The 17,841-nt window shown below is 42.7% G+C and overlaps 1 protein-coding gene across 1 annotated transcript in view; it reads left to right on the forward strand.

The window, feature by feature from the left end:
• The window catches only part of LOC106604929 (alpha-1A adrenergic receptor), a 42,160-nt gene extending 28,097 nt beyond the window's left edge, over positions 1-14,063 (forward strand). Inside the window, exons 2-3 of the mRNA XM_014200069.2 lie at positions 12,143-12,284; positions 12,546-14,063. Coding sequence (XP_014055544.1) covers positions 12,143-12,284; positions 12,546-12,972 — 569 coding nt within the window. The 3' untranslated portion in view covers positions 12,973-14,063. The remainder of the gene's footprint in view (positions 1-12,142; positions 12,285-12,545) is intronic.
• Positions 14,064-17,841: the final 3,778 nt, after the last annotated feature.

Consider the following 17,841-nt stretch of genomic DNA (forward strand, 5'->3'; position numbering starts at 1 on the left):
ATCGCTGGTGAGAGGGAATCTCATAGGCTAATGAGGTGAGAGTGGACGCTAGGAGCTACGCCTTAGGAATGAAAACACTGAGTTGCGAATCAGACAGGAAGTATGGAATAAGTGGGCTGTGTATTTGTGTGTGTTGGGTTTACACAGTTGCTGTGTGTATTGATTCAGGCACTGACCCATGGTCATGGCCCCCAGGGGCCTCTCTCTGTGTGTAGGGCCCAGTCCTGAGGGAGAGGCGGAGAGGCACACAGCTGTGTTGGCCCGGGCAAATGCCAGCTTTACGGCCCCTCTGAGGCTCTGTGCAGGAAGCAAAGCTTCCCAGTACACACTGGTCCCCCTCTCAGTCCCAGTACACTGCTCCTTTCATTTGGCACAAAATCTTTAGCTCAGGCCAAGGTGGCACAGAGAGAGAGGGCTGGAGAGGAAGAGATAGACCAGCTACCAGCAATTCTCTATGTGTGGCAAGGAAGACATGGCTGCAGTGTTTACAGTGAGGCTTGAGTTGCAGGTGGCACAATGCATTTGCAATTAAGGTAATGTCCCTACATGTGTGTTTTGGTCTGACAGACTGAGAGTGAGAGAGAGATAATGTTCTCTGTCCGTGTCTTGGCCTCCTGTTCAGTAGATGAATGGCCCAGTGCTTAGTGGTTGGTATTTTCACATGCTATTTTCAACCCTAGACATCAACCCTAAATGGGATTACGTAACCTAGAGTTGATGCAGAGTAGGACTGCTTGAGATGCAGAATAGGTTGGGATTTAATATCTCTCCTCTCTCTCCTGCTCCCAGAGAGGCAGATTAATACCACTCAGAGCTAATTGTCTAGTGGATGCCATGTATCTGGGACTGGTAGCGTACAGTATTATGGAAAAAGACAGTATGTCTGGGCCCAAAGTCGGATCTGGGGTAAGAGTTGGACTGGATCCCCTTGACAGGGTCCAGTCTGGGGTAAAATATGAATTGTGTCCTACCACTGTGCACTTTCTCAGAGTCCAGATCCTAGAGGGTACCTACAGTAGCTAGAGTGAAATAATACCATGCTATTGTTTGAGGAAAGGGCACAGTTTTGAACTTAAAGTTATTAATAAACTAATTAGACACATTTGGGCAGTCTTGATACAACATTTTGAACAGAAATACAATGGTTCATTGGATCAGGCTAAAACTTTGCACCTGCACTGCTGCCATCTAGTGGCCAAAATCTAAATTGCACCTGGGCTGGAATAATACATTATGTCCTTTCTCTTGCACTTCAGACTTGCACTTTCTTTCAAATGGTATCAAGAATATGCATATCCTTGCTTCAGGTCTTGAGCTAGAGGCAGTTAGATTTGCTTATTTTTTCGTAGCTTTGTCATGCGCTATGAAGTGGTAGAATTTTGTGTAACTATACTCTAAATGCTTCACTCAGTTGTAGTTCGAAGACAAGTTACCACTAACAGATGCCCTCGCCTTGATATTGCACTGTAAAAAATATCTAGTCGTTTTAACTCATTATTATTATTATTATTAAGTAAGCGGTTCCACAGCCTTTGATTTCTTTTTTTTTTACTCAACTTTTCGGTCCAAGTGTTACCTGAACTCAAAACAATTTGTGCCCAAACTTAGTTCCAACTTGAGAACATAAAATGTGTTTGCTGGAATTGTCTCATATGTTTAACTAGAAATTAATATGTTGGCATCTTAACTCGGCTGTGGAACTAGTTACACACACACACACACACACACACACACACACACACACACACACACACACACACACACACAAAGTGCTTTTAACATACAATGTTTTCAACTTACATATGACACATGTTGACAGACACTGAGTATACAAAACATTAAGAACACCTTTTCTTTCAATGACATGGAAAGGTGAATCCAGGTGAAAGCTATGATCCATTATTGATGTCACTTGTTAAATCCACTTCAATCAGAATGAGACAGGTTAAAGAAGGATTTGTATGCATTGAGACGTGGATTGTGTATGTGTGCCATTGAGGGTGAATGGGCAAGACAAAAGATTGAAATGCCTTTGAATGGAGTATGGTAGTAGGTGCCAGGCGCACCAGTTTGTGTCAAGAACTGCAATGCTACTGGGTTTTTCACGTTTAACAATTTACCGTGTATCAAGAATGGGTGGTGGACCAAAGGACATCCAGCCAACTTGACACAACTGTGGGAAACATTGGAGTCAACTTCCCTGTGGACCGCTTTCGAGGTTGCAACTCAATTTTAGGAAGGTGTTCCTAATGGTTGATATACTCAGTGGACATGATAGCATTGTGCATGTTCATGTATATAGCACTTAATATTTATCTTAGCCCTGTTAAAAGTACACCCAAGAAAAACTATTTTTGTCATTTTAAGGAGTAATATGCCCCACCAACATTGGACAACAACACAGATAATCCTCAAATTGCTAAAATAAGTAAAATAAATCAATGATAAGAGAATAGTCAGATTAACTGGTAAATGACACAGACATGGTGACGTGGCAGGAAGATCAGAATTCCATAAACCAAGAGGTTGTGAGATAAAACCATGTTCAATAATTAATGTATAAATGAAGATGCACAAAGTAAACATGTGTCATGTAGAAAATAGTAAAAATGCATAAAAACCCTGGAATGAATAGGTGTTCAGACTTTTGACTGGTACTGAATGTTGAAAACATTGTATGTTAAAAGCACCGTGTGTGTGTGTGTGTAGCCAGTTGCCTTTTTTCTTAAGATGCCCAAATAATAATTTTAGTTGAATGAACATATGACACAAGTTGAGCAAACACATACTTGTAAGTTTGGGCCAGCAATTTTATTTTGTCCAGGGAACACATGTCCCGATTAATTGAGTTAACAAAAAAAGGCTGTGGAACCAGTTACTTAATAATAATTAGTTGAAACAAGTAGATATGTTTTACAGTGTGGTGTCCTGGAAGAGGTTACCCAAAACTTTTCTCTAGGAACAGAGGTCTCCATCTGGCCTGGCAGATATTATGTCCTAACAGAGGTAATTTCACACACGATTGCCTGGGATTATATGAGACCATCCACAATCTCGCCAGGAATGTGTTACTAATTTGGGCCATTCTTCTCTTTAGAGACCAAGTGTGGCTTACATACAAACACACATGTTCACACACACAGAGAAATACACAGCCCTGCTATTCAATACCTTCCAGTTTGTGATTCATAACTCAGTGTTTTCATTCCTAAGGCGTAGCTCCTTGTGCATAGCCGTGTGAAATATGGGTGCTAAGGGGACTGCAGCACTCCCTGAAAAATTGGAATAAATGTTTTTATTGAAAAATATACATATAAAAAAATCTCAAAACAGTAGTGCACTGGGCCTTTACTAGTCCTGTATTAGCGGACCAATATAGTCGTCTGTAGCACGCCAGTGCACAGTGGGGAGTGTGACACAACATAACACAGACCAGCTGCACTCATTAGCTTACATAAAAAAGTGTTTGATGAGAATCCATGCTATTTAGTAAGGAAATGCATGTGGTCTCCCTTTCGCACTTCTTCTTCCACACCCTCTCTCTCTCTTATCCCTTAATCCCTCTCCCATTCTATTTCTATCTGTTTCCTTCCCACCAGTGCTGGAATCTTCTAGGTTTAGTGTACTGGTACTGACATCAACTTGAGACTTTGCAGATTTGCTGATTTGCTATTTCAAGTGGAAAGCACTCTGGGCAGAGACAGTCACCCCTGGTAGGCATGACTGGGTCCAGGAGCAATGTTAAGACATTTATTAGGTTATGTAGCCTAGGGCACATACCAATTACTATTTTTGAAGAGTTGCATCTCGTCCGGAACGCATCTGTCTTTCATCGGAATGTTGGGTCATCCCACGCCCTCGTAGTGCTGTTGTGTCTGTTCCAAGTGGCTAGGATGATGTCCACCAGCCAGGGCTGCTAGTCACATACCTGGGACTAGTGTGGGGTCATTGTCAGGATAAATAAAATCAAGCAGTACCCCAACCTTACGGGCGGTAAGTAATTGGAAATTAATAATTTCATTCAATACAATTCTGCTCTCCTGCAAATCAAAAAGGTGTTCATTTGTGCAGTTTTTTGGTCTTTAGATATACTAATATTCTCAATTCCAGAGCATTTAAAAAACTCCCATAGGCCTATTTCCCATGAGATTATGGCACTCATTTCTTTAAAAAAATGCAATGTTATGATTGGCCTAACATGAACCCATGTCATCCATTAAACTGTATATGTGGGCTCCAGACTAACCTTTTCCCCTGGTGGCACTGGTGCCATTAACATTTTCAGATGGTGGCACCAGCCCATGATTCGGTTAGACCAACATTTTGTCACAGCGTCACACAATAGAAAATGTTTGTAATAATGTTACACACTCTTAGAAAAAAGGGTTCCAAAAGGGTTCTTCGGCTGTCCCCATAAGATAAGCCTTTTTGATTCCAGGTAGAACCCTTTTTTGTTCCATGTAGAACCCTCTTTGGAAAGGTTTCTAATGGAATCCAAAAAGGTTCTAACTGGAACCGAAAAGGGATTTACCTGGAACCAAAAAGGGTTATTTTATGGGGACAGACAAGAACCCTTTTAGGTTCTAGATGGCACCTTGTTTTGTAAGTGTAAAGTCATTCACAGTGCTATTGGTATGGTAAATGGTATGATTCAAGAAATAAGTTGCATCTAACATTTCCAAGCAGGAATGCATGATAAAGATATTTTGATGTGCAACATCTAAACCAGTACATTTTGGGTTGACAATTAGGCCATTGTGTCATACCCTAATCTGTTTCACCTGTTTTTGTGCTTGTCTCCACCCCTCTCCAGGTGTCACCTATCTTTCTCATTATCCCCAGTGTATTTACACCTGTGTTCTGTTTACCTGTTGCCAGTTTGTCTTGTTAGGTCTTACCAGTGTGTTTCCGCTAATAACTGCGGGAAGGGAAACTCGAAACCAAAACAGGCTACTGTTTTTTTGTTGTGTGATTTCAATTTTGAAATTTGCGCAATAAGTATGCATTTTTCTTTACCTCCCCTTCACTCCATCTAGGCTACTCAGAGTACACAGGGACAAACAGGGTCAGGGCAAACACTTTCATTCAGGATGCTACTGTTTGACTAAATCATGGTTTTAGCTGCCCCACAAATATAACGTTTTGAGCAAAGTGACCAGCTAATTTTCAACTCTCAAGTTTGTTCTACTAGCTCACGTTTGTTGCCTATAATTTAGGCCTAGTGCTTATTTGACACATTATATATGCCTACCTTGCTTTATTTACATCATTATTTGAAAGGATTTGAGGGATGGTTTAAGAGTTAAGACAGCTTCATGTTCCTTTGTGTCCACATCACTGAGGACTTATCATTGTCCTCTCACACCAGCACAGTCATAAAGACATGGTAGTGCCTCTTCTGTCTCAGGAGGCTGAAACAATTTGGCATGGCCCCTCAGATCCTTAGGAACTTTTACAGCTGCGCCATCGACAGCATCCTGACTGGTTGTATCACCGTATGGTATGGCAACTGCACCGCCTTCGACCGGAAGGCCCTACAGAGGGTGGTGCAGATGGCCCAGCGGATCACTGGGAGTGAGCTCCCATGTACATGCCAGACGGCATCAGAGAAAGGCCCGAAACATTGCCAAAGACTTCAGCCACCCGAGACGTGGACTGTTCTCCATGCTCCTGTCCAGCAGATGGTACTGGTGCATCAAGGCTCAGGCCAAAACTCCTAAACAGCTTCTTTCCCCTGGCCATAAGACTGTTAAATGGCTAACAAATACTGCTCCCACTCACACCTGCTACTAAAATGATTATTGATTAGATTTATTACTACCACTATGCTGCTGTTCATTGATTGTCGTTAGTACCCATCTCATTATCCTGCTGCTGGTCACTATTACTCCTGTTTACATGTACAGTGCCTTCAGAAAGTATTCACACCACTTGACTTTTTCCACATTTTGTTGTTACAGCTGACCGCAGTCAAATTCCACATGGTAACTAGGCTTGTCCAAGCTCTGATGCTGCTGATTGATGGTCATTAGTAGCCTACCAAACCTGCTAACTGCCTGGTACTCAGCACTTTATTGTCCCTATAATCACTCTGTCGTCATTGCAAATGTATTCTGAAATCTAATCAAATACTTCATGAAGCGCAACAATCTATAGGCTATACAATTGCGTGAGAACTGTTTTGATGACCTCTACTAAAAAGAGGAGGATAACATCAGCTTTCTATAGGCTAGGCCTACAATATTTATTTCTCAGGTGCATGATAATGGTCCATTCTTAATCAAAACACATTTCACACATATACTAAATAATATATGTAAAGACAAGATTAAATCAAGAATAATCTGATGGATGACAATATTAGCCTATCACTTGTGAATGATGCCCATCTTGTGTGCAGTAAGGCAAGAAACAGTGCATGCCTTTTTTTGCGACTTTTTCAAAATCATAGTCACACACCTCATGTAGTAGGCTACATGAGGTGTGTGACTATGATGGTTGTATTAATTTGGGATCTATCGCATCCCACAACTGTCCCAGACTACATTTGGAATATTTATTTATTGAATAGGTAAACTTTTGCACTATGGGGGATAGTAGAATGACATAGGCTAGTGCTTTTGCTGTTCATTAGGCCTACTCATCTTGTTGGCTGACAAAGTTCTTCCAATATCTTCAATATGCACCTCGGAATTGGATAAGGACGTGCGCAGTTGCGTCCCCGATGTGTCGGTCTTCACTTGTAGCCTGTGAGAAAGACCTGATTACATGACAGGCATTAGCTTAATTCTTAGTAGCCATCTGAGAGAGCCATGTGAGTGAGACGTGCTTCGGGAGAAGGGAATTATAATTATTATATTCAGCCCAAGGGCACAATGGCCACTGCCCGCCAAAGGAATGGATTTTTTTTAGGGCGCATTACGGCCACACAAAGGGGATGCCGCCGGGAAATTTGAGGCATTATGAAAGGCTTATCAAATTGTGAATGAGAGACTGAAGTGTGTGCAGCCTGCCCAAAGAAAACAAAGCCGAGCTCATGCCTTTCATGCAACTTTTTTCAAATCATCATTAGAGTTGCATCATGCAGCCTTTAGAATGTATTAAAAGTCAAAACATATAGCCCAATGTTTGTATCCCAGCTAAAGTTGCATAAATAACTGTAAATTAAGCATATGGGAGAACCTGTTTCTTTGTTAACCACTCAACACAGAATAGCCACATGTGCACACTCCCTAAAATCGTTTGGAGAAGATATACTTTCTTTTTTATTCAGCTATGTTCAATTGTATTCTTCATACTATAAATTAATATAAAATAATGCCATGGAATTCTAAGCAAATCTTGTCTGCTAAATTAACTAATGTAGCCCATAGCCATATGGCAAAGCCTTCCCTGTAGCTCAGTTGGTAGAGCATGGTGTTTGCAACGCCAGGGTTGTGGGTTCGATTCCCACGGGGGGCCAGCACAGAAAATGTTTTATGAAATGTATGCATTCACTACTGTAAGTCGCTCTGGATAAGAACGTCTGCTAAATGACTAAAATGTAAAAAAATCAGGACCTAACATAAGGACAACTCAGAGTATGCTATTCTGTAAGTTATTCTCACATCTAAACGCTCTCCTCCCCTCCCCTTTTCCCTTCGCTACTGGAGTTCAGTGCACAACACATCAGCTGTCTGTGACTAGGCAAAAAAAAACTTTCCAAGCCAAACCTTCATATCATAACCGCTACACACAGCCTACATCATTATCATCATATTATAACATCATAGTCAAAATAGCTACCAGAACTAATGCATTAGTAAACCCACTACAACGATGCAGTACAGTCAGCAAGGAGCTTAGCAGTTAAAGATTACCTTGACTTGGAAGAGTTCCAGTGTTGGATAGCCATAGCCAGCTAGCTAACATAGCATCCCTATCTGTTTGAGCATGCTAAACTAGCTAGCTGCATTCGCTAGCTAAGAAAGTGAAATACATATAGCTAGCTCTCTCTCTCGCGCACGCTTCTCCTTCATTTTTCAAGAAATTGATTTGTTCAGAACTGTTCAACTATTGTCTTTCTCACTCTTTGAGTCGACTACTCATGACATTTTATGCACTGCAGTGCTAGCTAGCTGTAGATTATTATTTCAGTACTAGATTCATTCTCTGATCCTTTGATTGGGTGTACAACAAGTCAGTTCATTCAACAAGAGCTCTGATAGGTTGGAGTACATGCTCTGGAAGTTGTCATAATTACTATGTTAGTCTGAATTGAAGTCAATGTACCCAGAAGAGGACGGAAACTAGCTGTCCTCCGGCTACACCATGGTGCTACCCTACAGAGTGCTGTTGAGGCTACTGTAGACCTTCACTGCAAAACAGTGTGTTTTAATCAATTATTTGGTGACGTGTTGGATTCTAGCTTGAAATTTGTTCACGTTACCATGCTAGAACTTATTGATTACTTTACATGTATGTTGGGGTCAATGGAGGGTGGATAAGAACTAGGTGTATGGAAAGTTACTGAGTGAGACAATGGGGGGGAGGCAGGAAGTTTACATTCTGTTGAACATGTTATTGTTAAATCTCATTGGTCCTATGGAGGGAGGCAAAGGGCAACAGCCTGGTTTCAGTCACTGATAAAGTAGGATAGCTGTAGATTAGGGAGGAGTGAGGAATTTGGCCTGAGGTCAGGTCAGATGAAGTGAGAAGGAACAGTCCTGTTACACACATACTTACATGCCCAAGAAGGTTATAACAGGAGGTGGGCCATGACTACGCCAGTGAGAGGAACCAATTAAGTTCATGAATAGCAACAGAGATGTGTTGGCTATCTAGATGTGCAAGGAGGTGACTCCTCCTAGGAGGACGGTATAAATATATGTGCTTGTGTAAATATGTGTTTGTCTTTTGCAGCTGTTTGACCCAGTGGGTGAATAAACTTGGTTTGAGTTTTTACTAGTTGTCCGTGAGTTATTTATTCTGTCAGAACCAAACTCATGTGAATATATTTAGTATAGTTTGATCTAAAAAGGATAACTAATGTTATCACTATTTAAATGTTTCAGAAATTCACTGAGGATTACGGTCCTCCCCTGAGGAGCCACCACTGATGTGCAATAATAGCGTTTAACATGATTTTTGAATGACTACCTCATTTCTGTAGCCCACACATACAATTACCTTTAAGCTCCCTCAGTTGAGCAGTGAATTTAAAACACAGATTCAACCACAAAGACCAGGGAGGTTTTCCAATGCCTCGCAAAGAAGGGCAACTTTTGTTAGATGGGTAAAATAAAAAGTAGACATAGAATAAACCCTTGAGCATGGTGAAGTTATTAATTACACTTTGGATGGTGTATCAATACACCGTCACTACAAAGATACAGGCGTCCTTCCTAACTCAATTGCTGGAGAGGAAGGAAACCGCTCAGGGATTTCACCATAAGGCCAATGGTGACTTTTTAAAACAGTTAGAGTTTAATAGCTCTTATAAGAGACAACTGAGGATGGATCAACATTGTAGTTACTCCACAATACTAACCTAAGAGTAAAAAGAAGGAAGCTTGTACAGAATAAAAATATTCCAAAACATGCATGCTATTTGCACCAAGCCACTTAATACTGCAAAAAATGTGGCAAAGCAATTCATCTTTTTGTCCTGAATACAAAGTGTTATGTTTTGGTCAAATCCAATACAACACATTGCTGAGAACCACTCTACATATTTTCAAGCACAGTGGTGACTGCATCATGTTATGGGTATGCTTGTTATCATTAAAATCCTAGAGGAAAACCTGGTACAGTCTGCTTTCCACCAGACACTGGGAGATTAATTCACTTTTCAGCAGGACAATAACCTAAAACACAAGGCCAAATCTACACTAGAGTTGCTTACAAAGAAGAAAGTGAATGTGAATGTTCCTGAGTGGTCACGTTACAGTTTTGACCTAGTCCTACTTGTAAATCTATGCCAAGACATGAAAATGATTGTCTAGCAATGATCAACAACCAATTTGACTGCGCTTGAAGAATTTTGCAAAGAGTAAGTGGCAAATGTTGCGCAATCCAGGCATTTGAAAGCTCTTAGACTTACCAGAAAGACTCAGTTGTAATCGCTGCCAAAGGTGCTTCCTCAAAATCTATTTAAGCCATTTAGAATTCAGGCTGTAACAAAACAAAATGTGGAATAAGTCAATGGGTATGAATACCTTCTAAAGGCACTGTATATATTACTGCTAGTTTATTAACATAAGTATCTCTATATCCCTGTTTACATGTACAGTACCAGTCAAATGTTTGGACACCTACTCATTTAAGGGTTTTTCTTTATTTTTACTATTTTCCAAATTGTAGAGTAATAGTGAAGACATCAAAACTATGAAATAACACATGGAATCATGTAGTAAACAAAAGCGTTAACAAATCAAAATATATTTTATATTCTTCAAAGTAGCCGCACTTTACCTTGACAGCTTTGCATAGTCTTGGCATTCTCTCAACCAGCTTCACCTGGAATGATTTTCCAACAGTCCTGAAGGAGTTCCCACATATTCTGAGCACTTGTTGGCTGCTTTTCCTTCACTCTGCGGTCCAACTCATCCCAAACCATCTCAATTGGGTTGAGGTCAGGTGATTGTGGAGGCCAGGTCATCTGATGCAGCACTCCATCACTCTCCTTGGTCAAATAGCCCTTACATAGCCTGGAGGTGTGTTGGGTCATTGTCCTGTTGATTAACAAATGATAGTGGGACAGAGCGCAAACCAGATGGGATGGCATATCGCTGCAGAATGCCGAGGTAGCCATGCTGGTTACGTGGGACTTGAATTCTAAATAAATCACAGACAGTATCACTAGCAAAGCACCATCACACCTCCTCCTCTGTGCTTCACGGTGTGAACTACACATGCGGATATCATCCGTTCACCTACTCTGCGTCTCACAAGGACACGGCGGTTGCAACCAAAAATCTCACATTTGGACTCAGACCAAAGGACAGATTTCCACCAGTCTAATGTCCATCGCTCGTGTTTCTTGGCCCAAGCAAGTCTCTTCTTATTGGTGTCCTTTTAGTAGTTTCTTTGCAGCAGTTCGACCATGAAGGCCTGATTCACGCAGTCTCCTCTGAACAGTTGATGTTGAGATGTGTCTGTTACTTGAACTCTGTGAAGCATTTATTTGGGCTGCATTTTCTGAGGCTGGTAACTAATGAACTTATCCTCTGCAGCAGAGGTAACTGTGGCGGTCCTCATGAGAGCCAGTTTCATCATAGCGCTTGATAGTTTTTGCGACTGCACTTGAAGAAACTGTCAAAGTTCTTGAAATGTTCCGGATTGACTGACCTCCATGTCTTAAAGTAATGATGGACTGTCGTTTCTCTTTGCTTATTTGAGCTGTTGCCATAATATGGACTTGGGCTATCTTCTGTATATCACCCCTAACTGGTTGGCTCAAACGCATTTAGATGGAAAGAAATTCCACAAATGCACTTTTAACAAGGCACACCTGTTAATTGAAATGCATTCCAGGTGACTACCTCATGAAGATGGTTGATAGAATGCCAAGAGTGTGCAAAGCTGTCATCAAGGCAAAGGTTGTCTACTATGAAGAATCTCAACTATATTTTGATTTGTTAAATACATGTTTGGTTACTACATGATTCCATATGCATTATTTCATAGTTTTGATGTCTTCACTATTATTCTACAATGTAGAAAATAGTAAAAATAAAGATCCTCTTTATCTTTTTACTGGTCTATCACACCTACACTGTCACTATGGCGCACACACACACACACCTACATGTACACACTCAGCACCACGCACAAATCCGCCCACCATTTATGCTGCTGCCGTACTGTAAACCGTAACAGGGCTGACAATTTATTCTTAAATCAGCCATGAGTGGAAACTTGCTGTGTGCAACAGTGAGTGGCAATTGATGGCAAGCTGTTAAAACATTTCTAGCATGTCTGGGTAACAGGTTTGATGTGTTACGCTCAGTTTTCCACCACAGAACACCAGAAAATGGGCAGAAACATTACAACCAGCTCACCTGCTTTTACTGTTTTTATTTTTATATATATATATATTTTTTATATTATTTTTAAAGGAATATAAAAATGTATAACCTTTATCTGTTCCTGTCCCCCCCAGGGTCTTTCAATCCAGACTTCCGCCCTCCTGAGACACTGTTCAAGGTGATCTTCTGGCTGGGCTACTTCAACTCCTGTCTCAACCCCATAATCTACCCCTGCTACAGCCGACAGTTCAAACTGGCCTTCATACGCATCCTCAGGTTGGTCTATTACTTTACTACCTATCATATTACTGTACTCCTTAATTCCTCTGCATCTTCAGATTGGTCTTTCATATTACAATTTACTCCGAGAGTGGCCAAGTATTATTCGTAGTAGCCTTTTGTGTGTCTAAAGTTCTGTACATTGTGGTTGTTGTTCTGAGCCATGTAGAAGCCAAATTCAAATCTCCACTTTTACCCTAATGTACAATAAAGCGTTTTAATTTGGACTTGATCCTTCCCCCACCTCCCCATCCTCAGATGCCAGTGCCACCATAGGAGACGCCCAGGCTGGCATGCCTACAACTACCGTACCTCCCACTTCAATTCCGCCAGCCACTCACGAAAAAACTCGGCTGAGTCTGGCCACTCACAGAAGAACCCTGCCTGCCTAAACGGGAGCCAGCGCACCCTGTCCTCCTCAGCCAGCCCCAGCCCGAGCTACCTGCTGGCTTGCCCAGAGGGGGAGGCCCTCTACACCTGCTGGGCCTCCGCCGCCTCCAGGTCGCCCTCCTTGCTGCCTGGGAGTCCTGCTAGCTGCCAGCTGGGAACACTGAGGGGGGGTGTGGGCAGTGGAGGGACCCATGGGGGGATGTCTCACAGGGAGTCCGGTCAGGGGGTGTTCTTGTTCCCCTGTGGGGGGCAGAATGGGGAGTGTGGAGGGGACATACCTGAGGATAAGGTGTGACTGTCTGGTAGTCTTACAGACTCATGAGTTGTTGTTGAATGATTCCTGATGGGGATTTGAATCATGTTTAGTCCCTGACTGATGATGGGGAGTGATGTATGGTTCCATTCACTGTCAGTGGTTCAAGTCAAGTGATCCTCGAACGGTCAATGGTTTCGTATTGTTGGTATGGGAAATGGTTGAAGATGCCCTCTGCTGTATGTTAGCCGGCTTTACTGAGCATCAGGATCAATCCAGCATCTGTTAAATCGAACTATAACTATCACTGTCAGAGGAAAATGACTACAGATGAGGCTGTACTGTATTTCTCAGACAGGATCAAGGGCAATAGTGAAATAATGTTATAAACCACAAACTGTACACTATGGATTTGACAGAAACAAATTCATGACACCTTGGGACTACGTGTGGAACTGCAACCTAAGCTGTCATCCTTCCTCTTTCAGTTTATCCTGATCTGTGAATGCCTCTTCTCTGCTGGGTGTGTGGTCAGTCAGAGAATGGGTTTGTGTTACATGTAAAGATCTGATGATCACGTTTCTGTTACTGTCACTTGATATCTGTATGGAATGTTTGTAAATAAAGTATAACCTGGTTATTTAGTGTACTCATCATAAATCTAGTGGTTAAAAAGATAAAGGAGAAAAAAAAGAGTAGCAGGAACATAGAGTTGTGCTTTGATTTAAGAGGAGATGATAAAACCACTGCTACTGTTACACGCACTACCCCATCTATGTAAAATGTGATACACTCCATAAATAAATGTATTTTCAAACATTACTCAAACAGTCATTCATATGTCAAAGATACTGTATATAGCGTACTTAGGTTAAGGGCTTCATTCAAGCCGTAGCGTGGAAGAACTGTGTTGTAGCACACTTGACATTTAAGGTAATTTCCAATTGAGCCGACATTTGCAGCGGTTACTGTGAATGCAGTCTTGTGAGCGAGGTAATGTTGCCTTAAATTGTAATTCGGGCTACAGCGCAGATCCATCACGGTACGGATTGAATCGAGCCCTTAACACTTCAACTGTCGTATGCCAATGGCCACTGATTTTCGATTTAAATAAAACAAATGTCTATATTGTACAATACGTGTGTCTCAGTGTGCCTATACCGTTTTTTTCCTTCTTCTATGGATGACATGGGTTCATGGTAGGCCTATCATCTGATGCAGCACTCCATCACTCTCCTTCTTGGTAAAATAGCCCTTACACAGCCTGGAGCTATGTTGGGTCATTGTCCTGTAGAAAAACAAATGATAGTCCCACTAAGCGCAAACCAGATGGCATGGCGTATCGCTGCAGAATGCTGTTGTAGCCATGCTGGTTAAGTGTGCCTTGAATTGTAAATAAATCACAGACAGTGTCATCAGCAAAGCACCCCCACACCATAACACTTCCTCCTCCATGCTTTACGGTGGGAAATACACACGTGGAGATCATCCGTTCATCCACACCACGTCTCACAAAGACACGGCTGTTGGAACCAAAAATGTCCAATTTGGACTCCCGCCTAAAGGACAAATTTCCACCGGTCTAATGTCCATTGCTCGTGTTTCTTGGCCCAAGCAAGTCTCTTCTTATTGATGTTCTTTAGTAGTGGTTTCTTTGCAGCAATTCGACCATGAAGGCCTGATTCACGCAGTCTCCTCTGAACAGTTGATCTTGAGATGTGGCTGTTACTTTATTTTGGCTGCAATTTTTGAAGCTGGTAACTCTAATGAACTTATCCTCTGCAGCAGAGGTAACTCTGGGTCTTTCATTCATGTGGCGGTCCTCATGAGAGCCAGTTTCCTCAGCGCTTGATGGTTTTTGCCACTGTACTTGAAGAAACATTCAAAGTTCTTGAAATGTTCCGTATTGACTGACCTTCATGTCTTAAAGTAATAATGTACTGTCATTTCTCTTTGCTTATTTGAGCTGTTCTTGCCATAATATGGACTTGGTATTTTACCAAATAACCCTATTTGGTAGAATACTAAGCCCTATCTTCTGTATATCCCCCTACCTTGTCACAACACAACTGATTGGCTCAAACACACTAAGAAGGAAAGAAATTCCACAAATGAAGTTTTAAGAAGGCACACCTGTTAATTGAAATGCATGAAGATAGTTAAAAGAATGCCAAGAGTATGCAAAGGCAAAGGGTGGCTATTTGAAGAAAACACTTTTTTGGTTACTACATGATTCCATATGTGTTATTTCATCGTTTGATTTATTCACTATTATTCAACAATGTAGAAAATAGTAAAAATTAAGAAAAACCCTTGAATGAGTATGTGTTCTAAAACCTTTGACCGGTAGTGTACACATGAAATGAGTAAAGCGGTATGTAAACATTATTAAAGTGACTAGTGTACCATTGATTCCATTTCTTTGTACGTAGGGCAGCAGCCTCTAAGGCGCAGGTTTGAGTTACCAGGTGGTAACCGACTATTGATGGCTATTTAACAGTCTGATGGCCTTGCCATGTGTACTCCGAGGAACTTAAAGCCTTTCACCTTCTCCACTGCTGTCCCTTCGATGTGGATAGGGGCATGCTCCCTCTGTGCTGTCTCCTGAAGTCCACAATCAGCGCCTTAGTTTTGTTGATGTTGAGGGAGAGGTTATTTTCCTGGCACCACTCCGCCAAAGGCCCTCACCTCGTCCCTGTACGCTGTCTCGCATTTGTTGGTGATCAGGCCTACTATGGTTGTGTCGTCTGCAAACTTGATGACTGAGTTGGAGGCGTGGGTGAACAAGGAGTACAGGAGGGGGCTGAGCACGCACCCTTATTGGCCCCTGTGTTGAGGATCAGCGTAGTGGAGGTGTTGTTTCCTGCCTTCAACACCTGGGGGTCAGTGGCGGTCAGTGCCGATTTTCTTTCATGAGCATGGCCTTATTTCTATTACAGCATATCGGATGACTCTCATTCCTATTCCATTCACCCAGTTCAATGTAACAGCGATAGGTTTAGGGTACTACATGATACTCAAATTTTCCCTACACCCATCATGAGGTTGCTACAACCTAGCCTATGAATGAAAGTTTACAACGTAGGTGTACACAGGTGGAGAGACAAATTTGAGGTGACAGAGAGTGACATTCAATGCCGACTTACACACTTGCCTGCATCTAGCTCGGCAAGACGGAGCTGCTCTTCCTCCCGGGGAAGGACTGCCCGTTCCATGATCTCGCCATCACGGTTGACAACTCCCTTGTGTCCTCCTCCCAGAGTGCTAAGAACCTTGGCGTGATCCTGGACAACACCCTGTCGTTCTCCACTAACATCAAGGCGGTGACCCGATCCTGTAGGTTCATGCTCTACAACATTCGCAGAGTACGACCCTGCCTCACACAGGAAGCGGCGCAGGTCCTAATCCAGGCACTTGTCATCTCCCGTCTGGATTACTGCAACTCGCTGTTGGCTGGGCTCCCTGCCTGTGCCATTAAACCCCTACAACTCATCCAGAACGCCGCAGCCCGTCTGGTGTTCAACCTTCCCAAGTTCTCTCACGTCACCCCGCTCCTCCGCTCTCTCCACTGGCTTCCAGTTGAAGCTCGCATCCGCTACAAGACCATGGTGATTGCCTACGGAGCTGTGAAGGGAACGGCACCTCCATACCTTCAGGCTCTGATCAGGCCCTACACCCAAACAAGGGCACTGCGTTCATCCACCACTGGCCTGCTGGCCCCCCTACCTCTGAGGAAGCACAGTTCCCGCTCAGCCCAGTCAAAACTGTTCGCTGCTCTGGCACCCCAATGGTGGAACAAGCTCCCTCACGACGCCAGGACAGCGGAGTCAATCACCACCTTCCGGAGACACCTGAAACCCCACCTCTTTAAGGAATACCTAGGATAGGATAAAGTAATCCTTCTAACCCCCCCCCCCCCTTAAAATATTTAGATGCACTATTGTAAAGTGGTTGTTCCACTGGATATCATAAGGTGAATGCACCATTTTGTAAGTCGCTCTGGATAAGAGCGTCTGCTAAATGACTTAAATGTAATGTAAAATGTAAATCTAGCTGATATAGGGTGTAATCACTTGTCCAACAGTTGTAAACGAGAGTTTTTATTGGACAAATCCTTTCCAAGCCAAACTACTACATCATTGTCACCATATTAGCTAAAGTAACGTCATAATCATCATAGCAAACAGAACTAATGCGTTAGTAAATCCACTACAATCATGCCGTAATGTTAGTGTACAGTGAGTAAGCAGTTACACCGGCGGGCACCGGTAGCAATTATTTAGTAAAAACAGGTCAACATACACAAGGCTGCGGGGCCAGATGGATTACCAGGATGTGTGCTCCGGGCATGTGCTGATCAACTGGCAGGTGTCTTCACTGACATTTTCAACATGTCCCTGATTGAGTCTGTAATACCAACATGTTTCAAGCAGACCACCTTAGTCCCTGTGCCCAAGAACACAAAGGCAACCTGCCTAAATGGTCCGTAGCACTCACGCCCGTAGCCATGAAGTGCTTTGAAAGGCTGGTAATGGCTCACATCAACACCATTATCCCAGAAACCCTAGACCCACTCCAATTTGCAAACCGCCCAAACAGATCCACAGATGATGCAATCTCTATTGCACTCCACACTGCCCTTTCCCACCTGGACAAAAGGAACACTTATGTGAGAAGGCTATTCATTGACTACACTCGGCGTTCAACACCATAGTACCCTCAAAGCTCATCACTAAGCTAAGGAACCTTGGACTAAACACCTCCCTTTGCAACTGGATCCTGGACTTCCTGACGGGCCACCCCCAGGTGGTGGGGGTAGGTAGCAACACATCTGCCACGCTGATCCTCAACACTGGAGCTCCCCAGGGGAGCGTGCTCAGTCCAATCCTGTACTCCCTGTTCACCCACGAA

Source organism: Salmo salar, chromosome ssa05 (genome assembly GCF_905237065.1).
Source record: "Salmo salar chromosome ssa05, Ssal_v3.1, whole genome shotgun sequence".
In the NCBI taxonomy this organism is placed as follows: domain Eukaryota; kingdom Metazoa; phylum Chordata; class Actinopteri; order Salmoniformes; family Salmonidae; genus Salmo; species Salmo salar.